The sequence below is a fragment of the Artibeus jamaicensis genome, unplaced genomic scaffold (assembly GCF_021234435.1).
Source record: "Artibeus jamaicensis isolate MK-2021 breed Jamaican fruit bat unplaced genomic scaffold, CSHL_Jam_final scaffold_833, whole genome shotgun sequence".
NCBI classification, from domain to species: Eukaryota; Metazoa; Chordata; class Mammalia; order Chiroptera; family Phyllostomidae; genus Artibeus; species Artibeus jamaicensis.
Genome location: NW_026522056.1, coordinates 4,012,113 through 4,034,648, shown reverse-complemented (window position 1 = coordinate 4,034,648; position 22,536 = coordinate 4,012,113). Strand labels below are relative to the sequence as shown.

At 44.5% G+C, this 22,536-nt stretch overlaps 1 protein-coding gene across 9 annotated transcripts in view; it reads left to right on the top strand.

The window, feature by feature from the left end:
* Positions 1 to 22,536, top strand: part of PSD3 (pleckstrin and Sec7 domain containing 3) — a 554,618-nt gene that overhangs the window by 202,966 nt on the left and 329,116 nt on the right. For 7 of the 9 annotated variants that reach the window (XR_008390587.1, XM_037142625.2, XM_053659809.1 and 4 more), the window contains one exon: positions 11,527 to 11,635. The exons of 1 other annotated variant lie outside the window; for it this stretch is intronic. Coding sequence is in view for 6 of the 8 variants with exons in the window: in XM_037142625.2 (XP_036998520.2) it covers positions 11,527 to 11,635 (109 nt within the window). In the remaining 2 variants the exon portion in view is untranslated. Of the gene's footprint in view, positions 1 to 8,787; positions 9,425 to 11,526; positions 11,636 to 22,536 lie in introns of those variants that run through there. One more of the 9 variants, XM_053659803.1, reaches the window with a different exon arrangement.

Genomic DNA, 22,536 nt, shown 5'->3' with positions numbered 1-22,536 from the left:
GAGTAGCTCAGCAAGCTGTAGCTTATCTACAAACGTCCCAGGTAGTCCATTGTAGGTTGTGCCTGGACCAGCAGAAACACTACTCTAGCCCTGGCCCCTATGACTCAGGGGGCTGGAACATCATCCCGGAGACCGAAGGGTTGTGGGTTGGATTCCCGGGCAGGGCATGTGCCCAGGTTGCAGTTTTGATTGCCTGGTGGGGGCATGTACAAGAAGGCAACCAGTCGATTTTTCTCTTTCTCACTGATGTTTCTTTCTCTGATCGATGTTTTTCTCTCTCTCCCTTCCTTTCTTTCTCTGTAAAAGCAATGACAAAGCCTCCTCAGCTGAGGATTAAAAAAAAGAAATACAGCCCTAGAATGTTTCACTCCTGTGTTAGCTTTCTCAAGTATGAGTCAGAAAAAGACAATTCTTGGATCACCTGCTTCTGTGGGTGAGGCTGACAACCCTGTTAGGCAGCAGCCGATAAACCTGAGGTCCCTGATGAGGTAGTTGACCACATTGGACCTGAAAGTCCTAAAAGCATTATTTACTTTTAACATGCTTATGTAAGCAGTTTGTTTCCAAGATGTTTACTCATTTTGGCTTACAAGTGAATAGTTTGTATCAGTGTGAAATGGGAACCTTTTAGTACTGTGGTTGTGTGATGTCCTAACAGTGCCTCGGTTTAAAGAGTGGAGATCTTCAGAAAATCAAATTCCAGACTGTGTGTCAGTTTGTATATGTCTTTCACTGATAGCCCTTCCTTCAAGACTTTGCTGAGGCTGAACGCTGGGAAATTGTCAGTGAAAAATCGGGCAATGAATACATCTTGCCTTGTCAGGACATTTTGAAGAAATGATTTTACTCGTTATTACCAGGAGTATTAAGGACCCCCATAATATATTACACTTTTCTCTATCATTTTAAGTTAAAATAAACCATTTCATCACAACCATGGACAGTGTTATTTGTCTGAGGATTGACTTGGAGTCCTTTGTTAAGTCTCAGTCTCCAGGACCATATGTTCTCTTTGGTGCCCTTTCTTGCTTCACATGACAGATGTGTTTTATGGGTCCTTCTGCCTCAGTGCACGCACATTTCTTCGTAACAGGCATCTGCCGACAGCCAGGGCTGAGGAGCTGGGTGTCGTCTGGGCAGGATTTATGTCCCGTGGGTGGAGCCAGAGGCTGCCCAGGGGCGAGCAGGCTCTCCTGGTTTTCTTTGTGGTACAAACTCATGATCACTTCATGTTTTTCAGAGGGGCACACACTTGGGTGGAGATATTTTGCTTTGGTGACATGTAGGCGGATGGTATATTTTCTTGTACAAATGAGTACAGTGATTATATTATTCCTCATATTTCCTGTGCTATTTTAGCTTAAATTATAGCCTGAATTTTATGACTTTCAGAATGTTTGTGCTTGTCCAGAGGCACTTTTTTCTCCCTTCAGGCAGGTTGGCTAAATACTTTATGACTAGAAAAGAACGTTGGGTTAATTTATTTAACTACTCACCTCCTTGGAGGAGAAGGAAATTAAGGGTGATTTTCTTAACCATAATCAAGAAAACTCTCTAGCATGTCTTATGTGTGAGAGCCAGCCTGTGTTACATATGTCACTAAAATATATCGCAGCCACCGGGAGCCGACTTTCAAGGTAAGGGAAATAAAGATATAGCCAACTAAGTTCAGAAGACACTTACCTCTCACGATACTTACCTTGAATTCACTTTTAACACATTTTTTTCTCTTGTCAAAGAGCCAAAGGACGTGCTTTCAAAAAATGAGCGTGGATTTAGTTTTGTTTCAGAAGTTCCTGGAACCTTTGAAATAACTAAAGATGCTTTTGTATTTTTCAAAGCTTAGATTTAGATGAATCAGGCTGAAACTTAGTTTACGTAATTTCTTTGTGGTATTTCTGCCAAGGTTTCGAGGCTCCTCGTTGGAGGTTGCTGGGTTTGTAAGTGCCCGGCCAAAACTGGTGTGCGCACCGACTGTGAGCACGTGGTCTCTACTCCGCGCGGGGCTTGTTTCAAAGTTTTCTTCGTGCCCAACCTTCCACCCCTTTTCCGAGCCCACAGCGGGGCATTTGTACATGTCACTGACTCAGAGTCCGGCTGGTTTCCTCAGAGGGACCCTGGCTCTGCTGGGCCCACTCTCCAAGTTCTCTGTGGCCCTTGTCTTCCCTCGTGCCGCCGACACAAACCCTCAGGCGCCCTGCGTGTGGAGAGCTCCAGCCTCCGGAGTAAGAACCCAGCGTCTGCAGCAAGGACAGTGTGTTCAAAGGCTTGAAAGTGTGTGTTTTCTTTTTAAAATCGGGATCTCTATATTGTCCACTTCATGTATGAGTTTAACATTATCAGAAGCACATAGATCCAAAGCCTGAGGGCGGCGAAAAGGCAGGTGGTAGACAGACTCGGATCAGACCTGAGTCCCCGGGTCTGTGCGGTCACTGCCGCAGGGCCCACCCATCTGTCATCACCCATTGTCCAATGGGGGGAAGGCAGAGGATGCTGTGTATTTGAATGGTAATTTTTATTTAATTTGTTTAAAGATTTTATTTATATTTAGAGAGAAGGGAGGGAGAGAGGGAGAGAAACATCAGTGTGAGGGAGAAACATTGATCAGTTGCCTCTGACACACACTCTGGCCAGGGACCAACCCCACAACCCAGGCTTGTGCCCCTACCAGGAATCGAACCTGCAACTGTTTGCATTGCAGGATGAAGCCCAACCCACTGAGCCACACCAGTCAGGGCTGGTTGTTAATTTTCTTTTAAATGCTTTCTTTGAAGCTCTCTAACATTTTAGCGACTTGGTGCCATAGTGAAGGAGCTTTGAGGAAAACTGAATCCCTTTGTCTCACACTTGTTTTATGGGGGGCTTTGTTACAAAGGAATATTTATTGTCCTAGTTTCCGACCCCCTAACTTTCTACGTTGGTCTCCAAAAAAAATAATAAAGCGGCTCTCACCATTTGTAATTAGTCATATTGTATTGTGAATTCGGAGCCTTGCCCAGGGCAGGCACAGTTCCTAGAAGGGAGATAAAATCTTCCCATTTGATCAGAAGACAGCGAAAATGTCTCCAAGATACAGGTTGCCTTGGAGTCAGCCAAAGACTTGCGTGTACGTCCTTCCTTCTGACTGCACATGCACGGCACTAGGAGGCAGCTGGTACCTGGGTCTCTGCTCCGGAGCCCCTGCCACCCCTGGGAGGCCGGCTCCCCGGCTCAACTCCACGCCCGCAGCAGCCGCGGAGCCCTAGGCTGCCCTGTCCCAGGGAGTGCACTTTCAGGACGTGGGCCGAGTGAATAGACAGCATCTGGTAGGAAGATGAGAATGGACCTCCAGGGGCTTTTTAGAAGGCCGTGAATTCAGCTCTTGTCTGTTTGCTCACGTAGTTGAAACAGCCTGGCAGCAGGGCTGGATAGTGAACGGAGAGGAGCCGACTCGTGGAGACTGTTTCCCGCCGCCTTTTCCTTGGCCTTGTCATCCCACTGCCTGCTCTGCCCTTTGGTTTCCGTGCTGTTTCTCACCTTTACAAGTCAAAGATTTGGTCTTTCTGTTACCACATTTGCCTTCTAGCTGTTTTTGACCTTTCTGCTCTTGAGGCTCTCTGTCCCCATTGTACTCAGTGCTGTGACTGGCTTTTGGAATGTCTATCCAGTTCGCCCGTCAAGGGAGAAGGGACTGCAGATTACGCGGCCCGACCACTTCAGCTCGCAGACCGGCATTCTTTCCACTTGCGTATGTGCAGGCAAGGGCCAAGTACATGTTCAGGGGGAAAAACGCTGCACGTGGCAGGGTTCGAGTCTCTCTCCGTAGCCTGCAGGAACCGGTGGTTTTGTTTGTTTCTCAGCAGTTTAGTCTTTTAGGAGCAAAGTGTGTTTCTTAAAAAAATTTTTTTAGAGCAAAGTATATTTGGATGAACTGCAATAACAAGGACTAGTAGAGGTGGAATAACAACCAGTCATGAAATCTTGTGGTTATTTCACTAAAAACTCACTTGTTTATGCTGGAGAGCAGCAGAAGTATCTTTATGGAAAAGAGATTTATGTGAACTTGTGGAGTTCTTATTAGATAGATGTAGAAGTAAACCTAGGTATAAAAGGGCATATACATTTGAATATAAATGTGTGTGTGCGTGTGTGTGTGTGTACTAGTTTCCTGGGGCTGCTGTAACAGAGTACCACACACACACTTGGTGGATTAAAATAACACAGTGTCTTATTCCTCTAGTCCTGGAGGCCAGCTCTCCGCATGGGTGTTGGGGGCTGACGTCACGGTGCCCGCGGGGCAGTGCTGCCTCCGAGGCGCCAGGAGAGGACCGGCCCCTACAGCTGCAGTCCTTGCATCCCTTGGCTCCGGGCCCCTTTCTCCATCCAGCAGCAGGCGTGTCTGTTCTCTCACTTTGCTTCCCTTTGGCTTTCTTTCTTTTGGTCTCAGATTTTGTCCCACCCAGGTAATCAGGATAATTTCATATCAAGAAACTTAACCACATATTCAAAGTCTGCCACATAAAATAGCATTCATAGGTTTTAGTGATTAGGATGTGGACATCTGGGGAGGCCCTCCTTCAACTTACAGCAAGTGTGTGTGTGTGTGTGTGTGTGTGTGTCTTTTTTAATTCTCCAGCTCTGTCCCTTGAGTTGGTCAACGAGCAGGTCCCTCCACCTCCCCCCTACAAATAAAAATGAGCACATATGACCACCCAACGTCTAGTTTTTGTATTTAAACCCTAAATAATATTTACTGAAAGGGACCAAGACTTTATTTTATTTTGATTTAATTTTATATCTTATTTTAAAGAAATGGCTGATGCCAGAAGGAAGAAGCCTGAACGTCTTCCTGTACCAGAAAATAATGGAGACATATCAGAAAGACACAAAAGCCAGCTAGAAAGAGCTCACATTGGCCAAAACTGGGTATTTGGGAGAGTAAAATAAATAAGAAAAGCACTGGATTACAACCCATTGGATAAAATAGTAAATTTGGTCCACATTGATAAAGTAAATGTGTAATCTGAAAGTTTGATGAGCAGCAGGATGTTTCCAGTTTCTAAGTGTCTCCCCACATCATACTAGTTAAAAAGACCCAGAGAAACAGTTGAACTTGACACTGGGGGAGCCTGGCAACTCAAAGTGCCTGTGATCGGCAGTGGGGCAGATTGCAGTCCTGTGCCTCTGAAGAGGATGCAAAGAGAACACCATCACTTCTGTGATGCTCCTGTCAAAGATTTTACTGTCTGAATTGACTCATGAGGAAGTAGAATGGCAACCCCAAGTTGAAGAACATCCTACTAATAAGTAACTTCCCTGCAGTTTTCAAAACACATCACAGTCGTGAACATTAAGGGTTAGAGTGTAAGAGTGGGGTCTAAAGAGCCAGTTGGAAGTTCTGAGCTTCACCGAAGGAAGATCCGATTAGGCTGTTTATTTCTGTGTCCTTGATTTAATTATTTAGGTCATCTTGGGCTGGTTGCATTCTGCAGAGAAAGGTCTTCAGACCTCCTGCTGGCAAGGTGTAGTCTAGGGTGCATCCCATAGGTCAGGTGAGGGAAGAAGTCTAAGCATCTCAACCTCCAGCCAGCAGGTCCCCATGTCCACTAAGGCATCCCATGTCAGTTGGGCCTGGTGCCCCCCAGGCCACAGATGTTCTTTGGAGTCTCCCCAGTGAATAAAGCTTTATTCTGGTGCCTGGGTGGAGGAGGTACAGTTAGCTAATGAAGTAGAGGCAGGGATCTAGGGATCTAACTGCTTGATAACCCTTCCTCTTCACCAGTGCTACTTGTTTTAGCACCTCCTCACCCCTTTCCTGGCCTTGGAGTATTCTGTGGTGTGACTTGGATCGGTTCTGTTCCCTTTCAACAGGACTTGAATTACCTGTCATGTTAAACAACTTCCCGTTTGTGCCTGACTCTTTCAGCCTTCTCCAACGTATTACCTTGCTAGGCTGCTACAGTAAACTACCACCGACGGGAGACTCAGTCAGAGCAAAAGTAACTTTCTCACAGATCTGGAGGCCAGAGGTCCAAAATCAAGGTGTCAGCAGGGCTTGTTTCTTCCCAAGCTTCACTCCTTGGTTTGCAGATGGTCACCTTCTTCCTGTCTCGTCACCTGGTCTTCCTTCTGTGTGTCTGTGTCCCGATCTCCCGATGTCCTTGTAGGGACACCAGTCGTCCTGCACTAGGACCCGTCCTCACGGGCCGATCGACCCTGTCTCCAGATAGCGAGTCACATCGAAGGGGCTGGGGGTTAGGACTTCAACATTCAAACTTCGGGGACACATTTCAGCCCGTAACGCCATGGCCTTTTGTAGCCTTAGCACTAAGCCGCTGGTCCCTGCCCGCACTGAAGGTGGCCTGTGTGGTGCCCTGTTTCCGGGGCCTGGAGTGGGATGGGGTTGAACAGGATGCGGGGTGCGACTGCTGGAGTCCAGTGTTGGTTCTGAGTGAGTTGCACAACATTTTTATAGTCTTTCCTTTAGCTTTTAGTCTTCTCTGTCCTAAGGCACCTACTCAACTCCGACTCAGTAGGAGGCGCTCACATCCTCTGAACATCGTACTGACACTGAAATGAGAAGGGAGTGGAGGGGCGCGCTGCCCTCCTCACACGGGGCTCTCAGCCGGTCTCCATCACATCCTCCTCTGACCGTTACTCCCCTCCCAAATCTGCCGTGTTTCTTTTAGTGTTTGCTTGCAGCTTTCTTCTTTCTCTTTATTTTCTGTAGCTAAAAAAATTACTTTACATCAATAGCATTTTTTTTGTTTCTCTAAAAATGGGTAATTATAATCAGTAACATGTTGAGAGTTAGATAATGCAAGTGCAAATTCATGTGAAATGTAAGGGCGAGATTTTGTATGTCCTGTTCATTTTTTCGATCCTCACCCAAGGATATATTTATTGATTTTGGAGAAAGAGCAAGTGAGAGAGAGAGAGAAACATCGATGTGAAACAGACACACTGATCAGTTGCTTCCCATATATGCCCTGATGGAGGATCGAAACCACAACCTAAGTATGTGCCCTGACCGGGAATCGAACCTGCAACCTTGGTGTATAGGATGACAGTCCAACCAACTGAGCTGTTTGGTCGGGGCTCTCCTGTTCATGAATGGTTGACTTGCTCTTTAAGTACAGGCATGTTTTGGTGATCATGTCACTGTAATTTTACCACACGGAAAAGATTTGTGTTATTTTTTCCTTGATGAAATGTCTGTGCAGACGGCTCAGTAGTGTGCAGAGTCTTTGTGCTTCTGAGTCAGAAGGGACCTTACGATAAACTTGAGTAGCGCTGTTTATCAATAGGCAAGCTAATGTCTGAAGCCTAAACGTTAGTGTGTGATTGAGTAGAAGTCCCAGCTGGGATTTAAATCTGGATCAACTAGTAGTCCATTTGCTAATGTTACTTCATACCCCATATTTATTAATGATATTTATGTTTCTGAAATGACTGTGGTAAAACCAAAGAACATATTTTGTTCAATTAGTAATTACAGAAGGAAAAAGTAGTGCTGAATTATATGGGTCTTCTATTAAGCTGTTTCAAATAGGATTTCGCGAAGACCTGCAAAAACCATAAGATGGGTGAAGATTTATAACCCTTGGCATGGGGAGAGGGTACATCAGTGGGGCTCTCAGCTTTAAGAATAACTCACTTGAGCAGAATGCATTTTCTTTCATTAGGCAAGTCAGAGAATGTTAATGCTTTGAGTGGTCCTGAATCACAATTCGGGTCCCCCACAATTGTCATAGTATGGAATACTTATTAGATTGGAGCCCTTTAGTATATATTTTACTCCTGGTTAAGTTGCTCTTTTCCGAGAGTCTGAATATGCTTCGGACGCTGCTTCACTTTCAAGCCTCAGCACAAGGGTGCTCTGTGGACCAGCATCACTGGGGAACCTTCTAGGAATACAGAGTCTCCGCTCCTGCCCAGACCTGCTAAGTCTATAGCTTAACAAGATTCCCAGGTGATTCATATGTACAGTAAGGTATGGAAAACATTGGTCCAGAACAGTGGGCCACAGATCTTGGTCTCTGGACCAGCAGCATCAGCATCACCTGCAAAATTGCTAGAAGAAGAAATTCTCAGGCCACACCTCCATACCCAGGAATCAGAAACTCTGGGCCAGCCCCCTGTGTGTGTCGTAACAGGCCCTACAGGTGATACCCACTCACGCCAGACTTTGAGAACCACTCTAGAGCAGGCGGTTTCTGACAGTTTTGATCATGACATGGTGAGAAATGCATTTTATGTCATGTCCTAATATACACACAAAGTTAGTTTTATAAAACAATGCTTATGTTGCTATGTGCTACTTATTTTTCTTTTCAGTTTTATTCTGTTATGTGTGGGTGTGTATAAACTTATGTAAAAATCTGGTCATGACCCACACAGCTGCTTACCCAAGTGACTAACAGGCCATGACCCGCAGTTTGAGTCTCAACGCTCTTGAATAGTCACTTAATCTTCTGTTGTGCCGTGGCCCCTTTTGATAGCCTGGTAAAGCTCCGGGCTTCTTGTCAGATTAATGCTTTTTAAGTGCACACAACAGTATACATGGAGCTGTAAAAGAAACAGACTATGTTGGCTATCAAAATATTTCACAAATTTGTGATGTGGTAATATATTAGTTTTTAATTCAGTAAGAAGGTTTAGTGGTGGGTGTAGTAACTGCTGTCATTTCAAAGTAGGTATGAGTGTAAATGAGTGCAGATATGAGTTCCAAATACCTGCAGTAACTTATTTGATGCAAAAGTGGTTCTGATTTCTTCTGCTGGTGACAAAGTTAGAGTTACTCATGATAATACAGTGGTTTGCTGTATACATTTATATTTGAAAAAAATACTAAGTTTCAGCTTAAGGTGAGTGAAAGTAAAGATGAATTGTTTTTCCCCATCTAACTTAGAATTCCAGAGTTCCATGGACAGACCCCCTTGGAACTGAGGTTAAAAACCTTTGCTCAAGGGAAACCTTCCTTTAGAGAATCCTTCTCAGGCTTTAGTTGAGACTATACACCAGAAAACTATCTTCCTGAAATTTCTTAAAACTGGTGCTTTGTCAATTGCCTCTTTTTCGGCCCCCAGCACCGTAGTAATGGATTTTTCTTTGGAATTTTTTTCTCTTTTCCTGAGCCATTGGGAAATCACCTGGAAACTCAAATTCGTGCTATTACTGATTTTCCTTCTCTCTCTCCCCCTTCTCAGTCCACGTTCCCATCTGCTGAAGCCAGGTTCCTGGGAGTCGTTCCTTGGGTTGTGGGTTCCGGATTCAGGATATGAATTTGGGATCTGCAAGTTACCGGCTTGGGTAAATGGTTTACCCACTTGTGGTCTCCTTTTCTCTGCCGGCGAGACCGGGGTGTTAGTGCCCACCCACGAAGGATCTCTGAATGAGAGAGCCCGTGAATCTCATGAGAACAGCACCTGGCCTGGAGCAGGTGGTTAGTAGTTATTATGTCTTATAATTGCCCTTCATTTCTTCCTTTCCTTCATTCCTTAAATCCCCTTTATCAGAACGTTAATGTAGATCCTCCCTACAAAATATAGTTCAAATTCACTCACTTCTGTTTCCATGGCTATTATCCTACTCCGAGCTTCCAGGCTCTCTCATGCGGACTCCTAACTGATGTCTCTGCTTCTCTTGACTTGCTCCAGTCCTTTTTCCCCTATAATAATCTTACAATCTTTTAGAGTATAAATGATCTTTAAAAAATGTTAAGGAACCACTGTCCGTTTAGAACACTTGGAGTCTTCCCATCAGACCTTTCCTTGACCTGTAGACCCTGTGTGGTTCGCCCCTGGCTCCCCTCCAGGGTCACATCCTGCTGTGCTGTGCTCTGGTCAGCCTCACACTTGCCCATTTGCCTGCTGTTCTGTGGCCCCATTGGCTATCTCTCAGTTAGCCTAGTTCTTTCATACTTTAAGGCCATTGCATGTGACCCTCCTTCTGCTTCAATGGATGTTTCTGTCCTTCCCCAGCCTCTCATTCTTCTCGGCTCTACAGGTAAAGTTCCTCAAAGAGCCTTCCCTACCTTACTTAAATTAGGGCACCGAGTTCCTCTTTTACCAGCCTGAAGCTCCCCAAACACATCAAAAAATTAACATGCTTCTCTATGGGGAGAAGGATAATTAACGACCTGTGATTGTCAAGCATGTAACTCCAGGAGGAATGCGCACCTTTTCCAGAAAGAGGAGTTTTACACATTAGGGGCATGAAGTGATTGTAGAGCTATTTCAAGAAATTGCTAATCTCGAAATTGTACAAGATAGGTCTGAAATTGGTGTACAAGAACAGAGAGAGGCCTGCCCACTGATTCTGTCTGCGGTGGGGTGACGGAGTTCATCATAACCCAGTCCCGGGCCTTCTTACTGCTGCCAGTCGTTTCTGTTCCAAAGGATAGAAAAGGTGGCAGAAGGTTTCCCTCTCTGAGGTGGCTGTCTGGTTGCTGACGAAACTCTTCATATTCCTCTCTCCTAAAGCGAACGGTCATTTGCTGCTCAGACTTGGGAAAGATGTCTCATTAAATTAGAGGGTCAGGACCAGTGTGGGTAATGTCTGGGTCCAAATGACTCCCTGATGGGACAAGGTCAGCTTTGTGTTTTAGGATTTCTACTTCATTACTCATTTTTAATTAATCCGAGCGGAGAAGGGAGGCGCTCCTGATTTTTGTCAGTTGCCTAAAGCAATGAAAAAGAAGGTGGTAGGAATTCAGAGTCAGGGTGTGAACCACTTTCGCAGCCACCTTTGTGGTTTTTCTCTGAAATAAGGGACTTCTAAGAATTCCAAAGGGCACTGGGACAGGTGCTCAAATTTAGGACAATTAGAATAAGGAGGATACCTGGCTCTTCTGTGCCTTGTTTGGCTGAATGGGGTTCCTGATTGAATAACAATGCGACCGCTTTTGGGAAAGGTTCCTTTTCATTGGCACACTTTAGCAGACCCTACACATGGCGGGAACATTCCTTCCATAGGCTGCCGGTAATGGTGATTATTTGGAAAATGATGTGCCTAAGATTAAACACAGTTTTCTCATTGTGAAAAGGTTGTATAAACCTAATTTTAAAAATTTAGGCCGTGATTCTGCCTACCAGTCCAGCCAAACTCTTCATATTCTTCTTATCCCCTACATGTGTTCACGTGTTTCTCTTTTTAAATACAGGGTCCAGCAGAAGTAAGGCCTGCTCGAGTGTGGTCGTTAGGGTAATAATATGGATGTAATGGTTTATAGTTTTATTTGAACATTTCACCTAAAGTGTCATATGGTGTGCTTGAGTGTGATAGTGTTATGTTACAGAATTGCACACTTAGGATTTTGTAGTGAGAGAGTTTGTGATAAAAAGGGACCGGACCCTGTGTAGCTGTAATCTCACAGTCATCATCTTGTCTTCTGATTTCTGCCAGGGTACGTTTTTCTCTTTTTTTTTTTTTTTTTTTAGTGGCTGTATAGCACTCTATCGAGTCATAATTACTTAGCCAACTTCTTGGTTGGTTTGCTGTGTGATGTGTTTTTAATCATACCTCTGTTTTGTTCTGATTTTGCAGGCAGAGACATTTGTTTGGGGTAACAATGCATCAGCACATTCCCAGAGTGTTGCCAAGGCCAAATACGAGTTTTTATTTGGCAGATCTGAAGAGAAAACTCCAGATACTAGTAAGTGTGTCCCTGCCCTCCCCCTTCAGGTCACAGATATGAAGCACTACTGAAATTTCAGTCTCAGGAACTGAGAATTCTTCAAACTTTGAACCTGCTTGAAATCACCTACAAGAATCACGTCCCATATTTCTGAATTCTGCATCTTAGGAAACTGCTTTGATCCATAACTGAAACAGACGTGTTTCACAGGAGTAGAAAGGCAGCAATGTGGGTGAAAGGCCGGGAGGACCAGATGATGAGGGGAATGTTAATGTGCATGGTGAACTGGGGCAGGGACGATGCCTGCGGTCAGGAGGAGCTTGGGCTCTGGGTCAGGTTCTTTCTGACTTTGAAATCCCTGACTTTGACATCCGGTGCTGCACCCTGTCAGGTGTATGACCTTGAGTAAGTTATCTAATCTATCTGTGGCTTAGTTTCCTATCTGGAAAATGAGACTGTACTGATCCCTGTTTCGGAATTCTTTTGAGGATTAAGTTGACAATGTAAGGATCTCAGAAGCACGCTCGGCACGGGCTTACTGTGGTGAAAGTGTTTGCTGCCTTTGGCATCATCATTGTCGTCATCATCGTCATCATTATCATCATTGTCATCATCATCGTGTACTTGTGTCCCCAAGCTTTGAGTTGACATTTGGAAGAACAGACCTAATGTTCTTCACTATCTGAAACTTGATTTCTGTTGTGGGTAGACAAGGAGTCTGACCTAATGTAGTTGTTGTTCAGTTGAAAAAATCAAATAATAACTATACATTTTTGACGTGTTAGGTGGGATTGTTTAGTGGACCCCATGATATTTGGGTATATTAAGAATGCAGTGAATACGTAGCCATTTAATAATTCCTTTTACCTTAATAATGAATACTTATTAGATATTTCAGTAGTTGGGGACTGTTAATACAGCTTAAAATAGCTAAGTTACTTTTAAAATATCTTTCTGCCTTTATAACAGGTCCCAATTTGCTGTTTATCGTGTAGCACAAATACCTAACTCTTCTGGGCTGTAGGTTTGGGGCACTTTAGTCATCTGTGCACTGTTTTCAGAGAGGGAATACTGACTATAGTCACTCCAGTGCTGTTTAAAATTCACAGAGCCTTAACTTGGATTACCACATTGTGATTTTGTGCTGATGAAGCATTTTTGGGCTTTGATAACAGAGGCTTTTTGCTTTGCTTTGTAAATCAAATGTCTGCATAGTCATGTGACTTACTGATGTGTGAGCTTGGTTCATCTTTACTCATAGGTTGTGGGGCAAGTCAAAATGATATTTTAAACATGTTGCTTATTTGCCTTGGTAAGAATGGGTGTTGTTATTTGTTCAGTGTGATGATATTCTGCAGGTGTGAATGTATGCGTGCATTTATTGAACAAATATGTGTAATGGGCACTTACTATGTGCTGGGCACTGTAAGGGCGCAAAGAAGTGCAAGGTCTAGTTCTTGACATCTAGCAGCTTATTCTTCCGTCAGGGAGAAATGTGTCTGTAGGTGACTGAAGGAAGGGAGCGATCACTTTCCCCTGTGCTATGGTGACTGAAGGAGGAGGAAGTTGAACTTGTTGGCAATACTAGGATTCTGATTGGTAGAGTTTTGGGACAAGGCAAGGGTATGAGCAAGGGTGTGTTAGCAGAAAATATCAGTTGTTTGATGAACAGGGAGGGGACCAGCCTGGTTAGTTTGTAAAGCCTCTCAGTGAGAGAGGTTTAGGAAGATAACCATTACCAGAACCTTGCAGGGCCTTCTAAGGCAAGGTAAAGAATTTGCACTTTATCCAGGCTGGCAAAAAGGAAGTGCCAAGCTCTGTTTTAGGTAGATAAATCAAGGTGGATTGATCAGGAAATTGGAATGGGCAAAACAAATGCTGTTTCTTACCATATAGGAAAGTAAAAGGCAAGTTTTTATTGACTTTTTGAAAAGCCCTCTCTTTCTATCTTCACAAAGAAATGATGGCATATTTTTATCATTTCAAAAATGCCCTTGACGTTTATTTTTGTAGACTATTTGTCTGTCATCAAAATACTGCCCAAACTCAGAGGACTGTAGGCAAAGGTAGAAGAGAGTAGGATCGTGTTTCTGCTTGAATTTGATTGATAGACGTGCCTATTCCCACCCAGGACTTTTTAAAAGTGGATTAAAGAAGTGACTTTGACAGTCTTAGTGCTCCAGGTACAGCCTACTGGAGAAATGGAAATGCTGGAGTGACTTCTGAATGCATCTCCAGGGATAGGCCGGGGCATTGCCTGAGACCAGTGAGCTCAGCAGGATCATGAGCCCCAGTTAGGCCCAAGGAAAGTATCGCTGCTGTAGGAAGGGAGGCTTCGGCTTGGCCACTGAGTGGGGACTTAACCTGGGTTGCAGGTGGGAGGTTCTAGGAAAAACAAGTCAGGATTATTTGCAAGCTGTTGCTTATTTCAGGGGTCTGAATCAGTGACCAGTGTTTAGGGTATTGGGTGGAGTCTGGAAGGACATGTGAACAGTGGGAAGAATCCCGAGGCTGGGATTTAAAATCTGGATCCTTGTGATCTGTTGTTCATCAACATAGTTAAAGGAAGAAGGGGACCATGCTTCTCTGTTTGTCTGCTCTCCTCTCTGGGAGCTGTTGCAGCTTTCAGGAGCTGTTCAAGAGGCAGAGCAGTAGTCAGTAGTTGGTGAGAGGCCCTGGGCTGTCTGTGACATCAGTTGTGCTGTGACTTAATGAGGAGGTGGGGGGTCATTAGAGGTGAAACCAGAAAAGATACCAGAGTTCGGGCTGCCTGTCACTACCAGACCCAATAAGCAGAGACAGGGATTGAATCTTTATGGGCCCTTTATTCAAATGACCGGCGATCTGAGAAGAGGCAGGTTTCTTAAATTCCATTTTAAAATGGCCCTTTTTATAAGGAGAACAAAGTGTAGGTAAGGGGTTTGTAATTCAGGGAAAAGTTAATTGGATTAAAAAAAAACAACTGCAGCATTCTCACCCTGGCCGGTGGTCTTAAGCTGTGCCCCAGGCAGTGGTCTCAGGTTGTGTCCTGGGCAGTGGTCATCTCACCCTGGAATACAATGGCTCAGATACCATCTTGATGGCTTGCAGTCCTCCTGCAGCACAAAGGTGGTCCCCTGGAGTCAGGGTGGGTCATACCTTCAGTTCCTGAAGCAAAAGCTTTTATATGCATTGATTACTAAGTTTATTAGCTTTTACTTAAACTAAAATTTTCCAACTCTTAAGTCCCCTATCAGTGGTAGGTTCACTTCTTCCATTCCAATTTTCTGCGAGCTGCAAAGCAAAAAAAGAGGGGCCGTGGGAGCCGCTCCTGGGGCTAACCACCAGGCCTGTGTCCAGGAGCAGACGGGCAGTGGTGCCGCCGGGCCTTGCCGCTCCCACGTGTGCCCCTCGTCTTGAGACCGCTGCCCTTCCGAGGCCAGCAGGGCTTTCCTGAACTGAGGCCGGGGTGTGTGGGGGGGGGGGGTGGCCTGCTTCACTGTGGGAAAGGGCGTTCCTTCTTCAGAGCGTTCCTAAGGCAGTGTCAGATGGCCAGGGTCACTGGTCTCTCTCTTTTGGTCAAGGACCAGGAAGAAGAAGCACTTGAGGGAGCCTCTGAAGACTAAGACTCCCCCAGCTGTAGGGAGAACAAGTGACCGACAGACGTGTGCAAGGAAGTGGCGAGGCCTGTGCAGTGCTAAGAGGAGGAATCAACTGACTTCTTACAGGAACTCTTGGAAGTTTACAAAATCTCACTTTTGTGTTCTCTATTGATTTTTAAACTTTTTATTGATTTTTTTTTTCTTGAGAGAGGGAGAGAGACATCGATTTGTTTTTCCCCTTGTTCATGGTTTCATTGGTTGATTCTTATGTGTGCCCTTACTGGGAATTGAACCTGCAACCTTGCATATCAGTACAATGCTCTAACCGATTAAGCTAGTTGGCCAGAGTTGTCTTACCTTTTCTTTTACAGGGCTTACAGCATTTATGTTCTGCTCTGTACCTACAACATAATCTTTTTGTGCTTAGTCTCCACATGTTCACTCAGTCCGTTTGAAATCAGCATGTACAGGATGCAGCATCCGAGTGGTGTAGTTGGACCTCCCGTGAAGAAGTAGGTCTTGCGTCCCTACCCTCTCCCGCTCCAGGGACAGTTCAGCCGACAGGAGCAGAGAGGAGAAGGAGCACAGGAGGAGGTGGCAGATTGTTACAGCTTGTCGTCTCGTTGTTAGGTCCTCACTTTATCACTAGGTAGAACTGTATTATATGTAACTGGCGATTCGTTTTCATTTTGAGGACATTCTTCTTAGAACCTCTGACAACTCGTTCTAGACTGTGCCACACATTTTCCAGGCCTTTATACCACTGTTCCCCTTACTCTTTGGGAGGATTCTTTACTGCATTCCTGATTAGATGTACTGCTCCTTGGATTCCATGCTGCATTCTTAGAATTTTTTTTTCCTGGAGTATATCACTTAGTAATGTTTGCAGAGAGGTTCTGGGATGGGTAACATTTTTATAAGTGTCTGAAAGTGACTATTTTCTTTGGAGTTGAAGTCCAGGTTCAGCTCATTTCCCTTCCCTTCTGGAGGGTGGTTTTGTTCTCCGTGGGCACCCATAGGCCCTGGACCGCCGCTTGCTCCTTTGCGTCTGCTCTTCTCACTGGATGCTCTGAAGGGTTCTCTTTACCCAGCCCTCGGACGCGTCAGGAGGTATGACAGCTGGAAACATTTGTTCTATTTTTTAAAATCATTCCCCCTCTATTTTTTCATGGTTTTTACTTCTGAAATTCCTATAGCTGAATGTTGGTTCTCTTGGATTAGATTAAGTTTATATGTCTCTTAATTTTTTTTCCCCCTGTTTTAAAATATCACCTTCTTCCCTGGCTGGTGTGGCTCAGTGGATGGAGTGCTGGCCTGTGAACCAAAGAGTCACTGGTTCAATTCCCAGTCAGGGCACATGCCTGAGTTGCAGATCAGGTCCTCAGTAGGGGGCGTGAAAGAGGCAAACACACATTGATGTTACTCTCCCTCTCTTTCTCCCTCCCTTCCCTTCTCTCTGAAAATAAATACACAAAGTCTTTTAAAAAATAAAATAACATATCACCTTCTGTTCTTTCTAGGAACATTTTTATTTTGATAATCATAGTTTTAATTTCAAGAGCTCATTCCCATTCTGTGATCACTCAGTTTTCATTGCACTCTGTTCTTTTATGGATTCATTGGTCTTGAATATCTCTAAAGAATCAATTAGAATTTGTTTTCTAAGCCTACCTTCTGTGTCTGCAGTTCTGCTTCATCCAGTGTCAGTTCTGTTTCATTAAGTCTTGAAAGCCACTGCTTTTCCTCAAATGTCTGTCGGAGTTTTTCCATTCCTATGCGTGAATGAAAAACCGAGCTCCCAAATACAGAGAGGCGGGGTTCTCTGCATGTGCGGACTCTGTGCCCCCAGCCAGCCTCGTCCCTGCGTGCGGGGAGAGCTCAGCAGACTCCGAGTGAGGTCAGGTGAGCTGTACAGGGGCTGGTGGGTGTGCCGCCTGCTGATACACCCAGGCTGGTGTCTGGTGCCAGCAAGCTCCTGGGTGAGAGAGGAAGAAGGGAGGGGGCCCATGTGGGAAGCTGTTCTCTGGATAATTCTTTGGTTAATTGCAGTTGACATCTGTTCTTCTTCCCATTCCAGGTATGGACACCTGCCAACTCTGGGCTCTTAGCTGCTCAGCGGCTTTGCTGTTAGTATGACTGAGGCTTTCTGGGTTAGTCTGGGTTGTGACCTCTGCTGTATTTTGTCTGTGGTCATCGTCCTGTCACTTTGAGTGTGACAGACTCATTAAAATCTCTAGCTTTAATCATGTTTCTCTTTCTGTCAGCACTGTTATGAATTTATTTACTTTTGAAATTTGAAATAGGACTTCAAGGTGGCAAACGTCTGTCCCACTGCCATAGTAACTCAGGAGCCTAAATAATTCTTTATTTTCTTCAGTTTTATTGTAATTGACAAACACCATTGTGTAAGTTTAAGGCGTACAGTGTACTGATTTCATGTATGTATATGTTGTGAGATGATTACCGTATTAAGGTCAGTTAGCATGTCCATCATTTTGCGGGGCCGCCTTTCTGCGTGTGTGTCTGGTGAACATGGTTAGAAGATAATGTCATTCTGCAGATACCACACGAAGTCCATTTCTGAGCACAGCTGAGTCCTGCTCTCTGAACAGATTTCAGGTGTACAGTACAATATTTTTAACTGTAGCCAGCATGCTGTACTTTCTATCTCCAGACTTGATTCATTTTATAACTGAAGTTCTTCCCTTTGACCAGCATCTCCCTGCTTCCCCCTCCTCCCAGCCCTGGTAACTGCCGACGTACTTTCTCTACGAGTTTGTTGTTTTTAGATTCCACCTATAAGTGAGATCATCTGGTATTTGTGTTTCTCTGTCTCACTTAGCATAATGCCCCCAAACACATCCATGCTGTTACAAATGGCAGGTATTTCTTCTTTTAATGGCTGAACAGTATTCTGTCCTATAAACACATGCACACACACCCTCCAATCTTATTCATTCATTCACCTGTCTGTGATCACTTTGGTTCTTTGCATGTCTTGGCCATTGTAAGTAATACTGCAGTGAACATGAAGAGGCAGACACCATGTCCATGTACTGATTTTATTTCTTTTAGCTATATACCCGGAAGTGGGGTAGCTTCATTGGGATAAATTTATATACCACACAACATTGGCATTTAGAGTGTAAACTTGGTATTTTTAGTGTGTTCACCGAGTTGTGCATCCATTGCCACAGTGAACTTCAGAGCATTGTCCTCACGCCAAGAAGACAAGACTGCACTCACTAGCGGTCACTGCCTGACTCCTCCCTCCACTGGGCAGCCGTTACTTACCTTCGTCCCCTTGGAGCTGCTTATTCTGCACATTTCATAGAGATGGACTCGTGTAGTGTGTGGTCCCTCGTGACCAGCGTTTTCACGTCCCGTTTTGTTTCCATCCGTGCTGTGGCACGTGTCACTGCCTTCTTCCGCAGTAAAAAGGCGTGGGATGGCACCCCTTCATACGCGTGGTCTCCATTGTACTTAACCTGTTCATCATGTGATGGACATTGCATTGCTTCCGCTTTCTGGCTGTTAGGATCAATTATTGGGTCATATAGTGATTGTATTTTAAACCTTTTGAGGAGCTTCTCAATTGTTTTCCACAGTGGCTGCACCATTTTGCATTCCCACCGGTAGTCTGTGTGGGTATTCTCACCAACACTTACCATCATTTTTATTATAAGCAGCGATAGCTGTCCTAGTGGACCCGAAGTGCGTCTCCTTGTGGTTTCGATTTGCATTTCCTGAATGATAATGAGCATCTTTCCACGTGCCTATTGGCTTGTTTATATTTTCTTTGGAGATATGTCTGTTCAGATCCTTTGCCCAGTTTTTAATTGGTTTGTCTTTTTGTGATTGGATTGTAAGAGTTCTTTATATATTCTCTATATATCTCTCTTACAAGAGATATAATATACAAATATTTTCTCCCATTGTGTGGGTTTCTTCACTTTCTCGGTAGTATCACTGGCAGAACAAATATTTTTAATTTCGATCAAGTCCAACTTACCTGTTTCTTCTTTCATTGCTTGTCCCTTTGGTGACATCTTGGTGAACTTATTGCCTAATCCAAGGTCAAGGTTTTCTCCTATAGTTTCTTCTAAGTTTTATAGTTCTAACTCTTACATTTAGGTTTGGGATCCATTTTGAGTTGCTTTTTGCTTATGGTGTGAAGAACCTGAATAATTTTTAACGGTAGGATGTGTTGGGTAAGTGTAGAGCATCTTACTGACTTGGGTGGACACCTCTGCACACACACAGGATTCCTGGAGAGCAAGATGCAAAAGCAGTAGCATCGCTGCTCAGCCTTACGCAGCTCCTGCGCTCATCTTGTAAAGGGTCGGAGGACCCAGGAAAGCGAGGAGTCATTGCCTCAGGAAAAGCGTGGCTTGGCCTAGAAACCTCCAACTATGCAAAGCAACAAGGACAAATCTGCTACTTCTAGGGTCTTCTATTGAGTTATTTCCTTGTCTCCACCTCAGACACAAGTTGGTTTATAACTTCATGCCTATTCTTTTAGTAAATTCTCTGTTTGGGGCACAATTTTTTTTTAGTTTGCTCCTTTCTTTCTACTTCCCAGCCTCTTTTCCACCCATTATGGAGAGGAAAAAATGATTATACAGTAGGATACACAAGTATATATTAGACTAGCTCACCATTCCTTGGCCTTTATTAAGTTGGCCAGATGTCCTCTATTATTTTAGCTATTCCGTAGACTCTGCTTGATCAGCAGTAGTTTTTAGTGGTGAGTTTCGGTGCGGCAGAGTGGGCCGGGGAGGGACTGGAGACGTGCCTTCCCTTTGGCCGAGATGAGTCAGTGTTTTCACCTCGCCCTCCCTGGGCCCACACCTTTGCACACTGAGTGCCCTCATCGCAGCAGCCTGGTGCTCCATGTACTCAGAGAGCTAAGGGCTGCAGAGCCAGTCTGGAGGGCCTGCTGGAAAGCTTGTTGCTGTTGTCTATTCAGAACATACTTTAATTTTCTCTGGGAGATTTATTATTTTTGAACCAGAGTTCATTGTAGTTTTTTTTTTTAAAGCAGCTATTGAAAAGCTGGGAAGCAGGATTTGCCTTTTTTTGAGAGTGGGATCAGATCAACTTCGTTACGGCATTGATCTGCCGTAGGAGAGCACCTGCCTCTCTGTTAGAACAAGGAGCTCTTATCGCCGGAAACCTGCAGCACCGAATGGAATGGAGATCGGAGTTTCTACGTGCACTTACTTGTTAGCCATTATAAGGATTCATTTTCAAAGATTTTCCTCTTTGTGTGTTTTATATGGGAGAGCTAGTCTTCTCTTGACTTACAGAAACTTACAGAATTCTTTGAGTGCTATTAGGGTGTTCTAGAATAAATTTGGGTTCTTGAGGTGGGTCCCTGAATAAAATTTTTTTATTGTCATGTGTACCAACTGCATTAGAAAGTAAGCTTTAGCAGTGTCTCTCTTCATTGTTCCTTAAACCCACTCTGATCTTCAGTTTCATTTTGTTGTTAAGGTCACATACTGGCATCTTTCATGTCTTATTTGGTCTAGCCAGTGTGTTGTGAAAACATTGAGCTAACTTTTAAAAATTGAGAGGTTTTGTGTAAAATCCCAGATTTCGACCTTCTGTTGAGACTTCAGCACTGAGTGGGTCTTATCACCGGCGTGAATCAGCAGCTGGAGCCGTGGGGGCTCAGGTGCCCCCATCTGCAGTCAGCCTCCCTCCTGTGTGTCTCCTGCTTTACACTTACGTTCCTCCCAGAGCTCGTAGGCGCTCAGGTGTCTGGTCTCCACTGTAAAGTCATGCTAGCGTATGACTTGACACCTTCCGTCATGGTTCCCAGTCATGATTCTCATTATGTCATGTTTGCAACCCTAAATAGCACCCACCAAGACTTTGGGAGACCTAGCAATTATTCTTCTTTTTCTTAAAAAGAGCATCCAAATTGTGTAACATTCAGGAGCCACAAAACTGGATCTAAGCCTGCTAACCAAAAAGTTTACAGACCTTTGAAAAAGAGTGAGATTCTTGGTCCCCATCCTCTCCAGGTCTGTGCAATTAGAATCTGTGGTCAGGGGACCCAACAGGCAAGGGACCCGGAAGACGGGGACCCGAGCATCTTTCAGTTTTTAGGCAGCTCCAGGTGGTGAATGTGATGGACACACAGGCTTAAGAACTGCTATATTGAAAAGGTAATTACCTGAGCTGTTTATAAACCTTCTGAGTACTAAAAGGACTCATTGTGGAATTCTTTAATACTGTTGAACGATCCTGTGACATTCAGAGCTTAAGTGCTTGGGTACCACTGCCAACTGGAGAGCAATCAGGTACGCAAGAGGACATCTCTGAAACTGAAATGTGATGTCAGTAGGAAACCGTGCTTTGATTGTAAAAGAATAGCGTGCATTAGTTTTTCAGGAATTTATGAGGAGGGTCTCGTTATCTGAGATGGTTGTGCATTCATGTGGAATTTCACCAGCCATTTCTGTTATGCTCGTATTTGTGTAAATATTTGCTTTGGAAAGTTTTCATATAGGTGGAATCAGGCAGAGCCTCTGGAGTCAATATAATGGGAGACAGCAGCACAGGGCAGAAGTAATACTGCAGCCCCAGGCAAGTGCCCCTGTCCTGATTGCTTCCGGGTGTTGAATAGTCGTTTCGAAGCAGTGGTTTTGGGGAGTTTGTGGGGATATTTTCAAATGTCACAATGACTGGGAGTGAGGGTTGGCTACTGGCCTTACGTGGGCGAGGCCAGGGAGGCCAGGAGCGCGAGGGCGGTGCTGGGCATGGAGAGGCGTTTCCCGTGCTGCTTGTCTTTGTCCACTGGGCGCTTACACAGGGGAAACACATGCTTCTGGTGATCTGGACCTAGGGTACAGACACAAAAATTTTGCATGGATTTTTCAATAGGGAGTTTTTAAGGACTGTAACTGCCATGCGAGTCCAGGGAAGATTTTATAGCCATGCCCCCTTGTCCATGGTGGACACTTTCTGTGACCCCCAGTGGAGCCCGAAACTGCAGATGCACTGAATCCTGTGTCTACTGTTTTCTCCTCTATGTACGTGTCTGTGGCAGTTTAAATTACGTATAAACTAGGCACAGCCAGAGGTTAACAACGATTACTAATAACGAAGTAGAACATTATAACAGTACATTGTAATGAAAGGTAATGCGAATGTGGTCTCTCTCAAAATATCTTACTGCACAGTACTTACCCTTCGTCATCTTCTGCTGACATGAGATGATAAAATGCCACCGTGACGAGATACAGTAGGTGAGGCAGACGTTGTTAAGTGAAATACACAAGCACCGTGATACCTTCACACCCGATCTGATGACCGAGAAGGCGGCTG